The sequence below is a fragment of the Bos grunniens genome, chromosome X (genome assembly GCF_055505025.1).
Source record: "Bos grunniens cultivar Pamir isolate PY7600 chromosome X, Bosgru_T2T1.0, whole genome shotgun sequence".
Taxonomy (NCBI): Eukaryota; Metazoa; Chordata; class Mammalia; order Artiodactyla; family Bovidae; genus Bos; species Bos grunniens.
This window is the reverse complement of record NC_141194.1, coordinates 67707406-67713086: the sequence shown is the minus strand read 5'-3', so window position 1 is coordinate 67713086 and position 5681 is coordinate 67707406. Positions and strand designations below refer to the sequence as shown.

Sequence of the window (5681 nt, the reverse complement as noted above, 5' to 3'; positions counted from 1 at the left end):
CAGTCAATTTTATGTAAGAATTTCTAATCCAAAACCATGTGCAACTTTACAGGTTTGAATGAACTTCACTACAGGAAGTAGTGAGAAGCCCTGAGAAATAAACATAAATCATTATATATAAGACACGACAAAGATTATGCACTAAAAAAATCGTGTCAAATAATTCTCAATATCTTTTAAAAGTCAGTCACAGATATATAGTCATAAGAACCAAAAGAAATTTATTTACAAAATTCCTTACTTGACTGGTGGTGTGAACCAACAAACCATCAACTAAGACCCCACCAATGGTCTTCAAGCCAGTTCACACAAGAGAACAACCACTGTAGTTTCTGATAATTAGGCCAGAAAGATGTCCTTTTGCAGGTCCTTCCACTAAAAAAGGAGATATTAATACATTTGACCATAGGGACCTATGCAAGTAGCAACATGATACTTGCAGACTCACTTGAATCATAGCTTCTAGAGTGCTGTTCCCTAACTACCTCACATAGTTGTTTCACTACTTTTGCTGATTTCTTTGCAGGCTTCTTTCTCTTTTTCTTCTCTTTCGTTGGTTTTCTCTTTTTCTCCTTCTCTGTTGGCTCCTTTTTCTTCTTCTCCTCTGCTGTTGGCTCCTTTGTCTCCTCCACTGCTGGCTTCTTTCTCTTCTTTTTCCTTAATACCAGTATAAACTGCTTTGTTATAACCTTCTCGATTCCGAGCAATTTCAATGGCAAAAAATTGTATCCTGGGTGCTGAAAGGTGAATAGAATTGATTATTGTCCTAGTCTTAGCTAATTTTCTAAACCTAGTGGAAACTGACAAAGTTGAACTAACATACAAAGCATTCAAGTAGTCATAAGATTCAGAGATGTGGAATTCTAATCCTATACTAAATGAAGCTGAAAATACTTAATCTATCTCCAGTTACTCAAGATACAGTAATATGATCTTTAAAGTTATAACAAAATGATTCCCAAACCATCCATGTCATTGATTCATCAGTAAAACCAGACCCCTCACTCTCCTTATTCAGAAACAATCCCAGAGGCAAGAAACTCACCAAAGATGGTGTTTTCTTCAGTGTAGCCCTGCGAACAGTTCAGTCGCAGCAAAGTACCATAGTTGAAGTCTTCCACAATCCCATCAAACTTCAAGCAGAATGGCCTCCACTTCTATAAAGACAAAAAAGATATCTTAGCTAAAAATGCAGGAGGCTGGTGAAGTCAGGCCAGGAGAGGGGCTTCCATTTCCCCAGTAAGGAAAATAACCACAGTGAAAGAGACTAGAATTGAGCTGATTGCTAGTTTCACTAGCTATGAGTTTCTGTGCTATCTTTGGCATCTTTAAGCTGGCATTTTCCAACATGAGCAATATCTAAATCTGATAAAATACTTAAATCCTTGTCTAAAGAAGAGAATTAAATTTTAATTTCTTAAGTATATTCTCTGTTTTAAGTTATTGGCTAGTTCAGCCCAAAATGGTTACTCATTCCCACTGAAGCACAAATAAGACAAAGAAGGCAGGAATTAGGCCCAAAGTCACAAAGTTAAATTTTAAGAAAGAAGTCCATTCAACAAAGGCAGTTTTCCAAAGATCAGTAACAGCCTGCTTAGAGTTAAAAGTTTTCATTCTTCATAAGCCAAGAGTCTACTCTCAAGGAAAACCATTTCCTAAGTATAAGCATTTTAGTGCTCTGTAAAAGTAGAAGATAATCAAGTAAGCAATGCAAAACACAAGTTTTCCAGTTATCCACAGCTTGTGATATGATCTTAAATCCAGAGGACTCAAACACCTCTCTGTACTCTATTTGCCAATCTTCTATCTAAGCCTTCTGGTTAAACTACTCACATAAAAAAAATTCATTCCTTCTCCTCTGAAAGAGCTAGGTGTGTAGTGACAAAAGGTCCACACCAAAGTGGAAAAAAACCCATATTCAGTGAACATGAAAAATCCATAAACCAGAAAAACATTCATTTAATAACATATTAGTTTATTAAACTACATAAAAGCCCTGCTTCTTTACATATTTGCCTTAAAACAACCCACCCCCAAGTCTAAAGGTATAAAAATGTATTCATGATCAATAATTGTTGATCAGATGCTAGGCAATATTTAAAAGAGAGGATTCTTACCTCTTTAGCTGATTCTGATTTGAGCTCTTCTGGATCCAGTATATCTATCCTGAGATTCTTAAAATTTTCCCGAAACTCAGAATAGATTTGGTCATCCACTTTGGTGAGTTTCAGGAACTGTGGGTCAACTGATGAAATCAGCTGCCAGAGAGTAAGACAACATACAGATGCCAGTCTCTAATTCGCTATATTTCTGTCCCTTCTTCCCCCAAAATTCCTCATGGTTCTCAGGGCAGGAGAGTTCATTAGAATATATAGACAGCCTAGGTTTCAGATGAAATCATGACATAATTCTAAAGAGCCATAATATACTACAGTCCTTTCCATCAATTTAAACTACTTTGGTCCTAGTAATGCCTGGTTATTACCCTCTGTGGGTTGTTTATTAAGTCAAGAAACATTTATTTAGTGCCTACTAGGGGCCGGAAAAGCTTCCCTGGTGGCTCAGTGGTAAAGAAGTTGCCTGCAATGCAGACCATGGTTTGATCCCTGGGCTGGAAAGATCCCCTGGATCCGGAGAGCATGGCAACCCACTCCAGTACTCTTGCCTGGAGAATTCCATGGACAGAGGAGCCTGGTGGGCTATAGCCCATGGGGTCACACAGAGTCGGACCCGACTGAAGCAATTAAGCAGCAGCAGCTGCTGCAGCATGGGTCAGACATCCTTTTGCTGGTTAGCAACAGAACACTGGGCAAAGAAGCACAACTCCTCACTGTCAAAGCAAAATTCACTTCCATACCCCTGGTTCTCTGTAGATAATATTTTAGAGTAATAAAAATTATATCCAAAACACAAGTATTTAACTTACTGAGAATGGTGCTTAGCAGAGCATTATACACTGAAATTACATATTTAATTCTGCTTCATAAAGAACATAGACAACTCACTTTGTAGTAGATTTCAGCATGCTGCATTGCTCTCATGGCCCAAGCCATTTCAATATCAGGCTGCAAAGGAGTGAAGAACGCCAGGTCAGAACTCACCTAATCTTGCTACTAAAGAACAAATTTAAAAAGTCTGTGGATGTCTAGTTAATGTTCAAGAGGGCTACCAAGTTTGGTGTTACTATCAAGGTTAAAAACTGGACTAGTGAGTCTGGAAAATGTAATAATCCTTTTGTCCTTATGACAACCAAAAGAAAACCTACACAGCCTAATAAACAAAATGAGCCACTGGCTGTCTCCCCAGCAGTTAGTGAAAGTATAGAAGACTACATAAAGCAGCAGATAAATCATCTCAGGACTGAGTTAAATCATTTTAAAACTGAAATACCACATACGCCACTAAGGACAAAGTAAGATAGCAGAAGTGAGGTTACTCTTCACATTTAAGACTAGTATGTCATAACCCATCATTTGTGTTTATCAGATAGCCAATTCCCTATCCTACAATACTTAGAAATTAATCAGTATCATGAAGCAGGCTAGATTATAAAAAGCCTTACAAAGCACCTGTTTCATTGGAATCTCTTACACCAAATAGACGAATTTATTTCATTGACTCCATAAAAAAAAAAAAAAAAACTGCATTTTTACCTCCATGCCTTAGACCATGCCCTTTTCCTGACTGCCAATCCATGCCTTTGTCCATCTACACTTTGGAGATCCAGTTCAATAACCACTTCCTCAGCGGTCTTCCTCTACTGTCTGAGTCCTTAGGGTTTCTTCTTTGGCTAAACTCCTTCTGATCTTATACCCTGATCCGCCAATCTACCAGCATACATCACATTATTATTAAAGCGTTATCGTTATTTCCATGTCCGTGTGTCTTATAACTCAAAATACATCACGGGCTTTCTCCTTAGGATCTAAACCAGAGACCAGTGAACTTTACTGCACAATGGAACCACCCTGGGACCTTTAAAAAACTGATTGCTGACTCTCTCCTCCGAGATATTGTGATTTAACTAGGATGGATTGCAACCTGAACACTGGGATATTTAAAAGATTCCCAAGTAACTCTAAAGTGCGGTACAGTTTGGGAACTACCCCTATTCGCATTAGGCCTGCTTCTGGGGACCGAAAAGATTAGAATTAATTGAAAGGCGCAGTTTCTGTCAGACACAGGAAGTCTACGGAAGATAATTGGGTAGGGGGTTACAATTTGGTCGCGAGCCCTACAGACTAACCCAGGATAGCTGGGTTAGTGGAAGCTGTGGGTGAGTCATACTCACATCGTTGCCATAAGACTCGGCTGGGAGAGAAAGAGCATGTGCCACTGACACCAGTTCCCCGGAAACCTAGGAAAGGAAAAAGAGATAGGGAAGGAACGTTCGAGGTTCGACCCAGCTCGGCTTCCCCACTCACCCGACAACAGAGCAACGTCTCACCAACTCCTCAGGTCCACCGGTGGCCTCCATGTTGCAGCCCACAAAGCGCGGTCTCACTTCTCCGAAAATGACTTTTGCCGTACTCCTTCCTCGGTTTTCCGTTGGTTAAAAACGCAGGGCGGGCAAGAGCGACTTTCACCCGACTGCGCCTGCGCATGCGCCTGCGCCTGCGCCACACCCTCCCTCGCCTAGAGGCGATACTCCCAGGCCCCTCCTCGCTCGCCCTGCTCAGGAACAAAGGTGTGGCTTAGATGGCTGCTGGAGCACTAGGAGGTGGTTCAAATGTAAATTTCGCATCCCCGCTGCACTATCCTGCTGTTATTCAAATTTACATTCTCCATTTGTGCTTACACCCCTTTTCGTTGGGGACAGACACACTTCGCAATACCCCAATCAGCAACTAAGTTACAAAGAAGCTGCTGCTGCTGCTAAGTCACTTCAGTCGTGTCCGACTCTGTGCGACCCCGTAGACGGGAGTCCACCAGACTCCCCCGTCCCTGGGATTCTCCAGGCAAGAACACTGGAGTGGGTTGCCATTTCCTTCTCTAATGCATGAAAGTGAAGAGTGAAAGTGAAGTCGCTCAGTCGTGTCCGACCCTCAACGACCCCATGGACTGCAGCCTTCCAGGCTCCTCCATCCATGGGATTTTCCAGGCAAGAGTACTGGAGTGGGGTGCCATTGCCTTCTCCTACAAAGAAGCATGATACTAGGAAATGGAGTAGGTAGTAGGTCAAGGAAGAATTATGCTGGTAAGATGCTAAATTCACAGCGAAGGTTTCGTTTTCTTCCACTGGGGTCTAACTCTCCCAAGAATTAGTTGCCTTGCATCATGGGCCTGTCATCCACCATAATTTGGGGAAAGCAGAGGGGCTTTGTATGCCGAATATTAGAGAGTTGAGACTCTACCCTAAAAACAATGATAAGCTACTGAAGGCCTTTAACTAAACCAGCCTCATGATCAAACTTAAATCATAAGAAGGTCAATGAAGGTATGGAAGGTAAATTTGAGGAAGGCAAAACTGAGGCAGACTAACTTGAAGGCATTGGGTGCTTAAAAACCTAAGCTGAGGCACTGACAGTTGAGATGGACGTTGAGAATTAATAAGGGAAACAGAATCTATAGGGCTTTTTGACTAACTGGATATGGAGGATAAAGAAGAATTAGGATTCCAGCATGACTCACAGGTTTCAGAATACAATTGGGGGATAAATGTCATTGAGTTAGAAAACACA

The 5681-nt window shown here is 41.2% G+C and overlaps 1 protein-coding gene across 2 annotated transcripts; it reads right to left on the bottom strand.

Annotated features, from left to right (window-relative positions):
• Positions 1–204: 204 nt before the first annotated feature.
• Positions 205–4560, bottom strand: PBDC1 (polysaccharide biosynthesis domain containing 1). Of its 2 annotated transcripts, XM_086389002.1 has the most exons (6): positions 4448–4560; positions 4292–4357; positions 3006–3065; positions 2118–2258; positions 1046–1157; positions 205–737 (listed from the first exon to the last, which is right to left on the bottom strand). In XM_086389002.1, the coding sequence occupies exons 1-6, from the start codon at positions 4475–4477 to the stop codon at positions 487–489; spliced, it is 660 nt and encodes a 219-aa protein (XP_086245128.1). In that variant the 5' UTR covers positions 4478–4560; the 3' UTR covers positions 205–486. The 2 variants fall into 2 exon arrangements, with proteins under 2 accessions (XP_086245128.1, XP_086245129.1); XM_086389003.1 differs by lacking the exon at positions 4292–4357 and having other exon boundaries at positions 4425–4560.
• Positions 4561–5681: the final 1121 nt, after the last annotated feature.

Excerpts from the sequence above, each read along its gene's own strand:
- PBDC1 (XM_086389002.1), bottom strand. The coding sequence starts at position 4,477 with ATGGAGGCCACCGGTGGACCTGAGGAGTTG. Across the intron at positions 4,358-4,447 it reads CCGGTGGACCTGAGGAGTTG|GTTTCCGGGGAACTGGTGTC; the intron begins GTGAGACGTTGC and ends TTCCTTTCCTAG. Across the intron at positions 1,158-2,117 it reads AATCAGAATCAGCTAAAGAG|AAGTGGAGGCCATTCTGCTT; the intron begins GTAAGAATCCTC and ends TTGTCTTTATAG.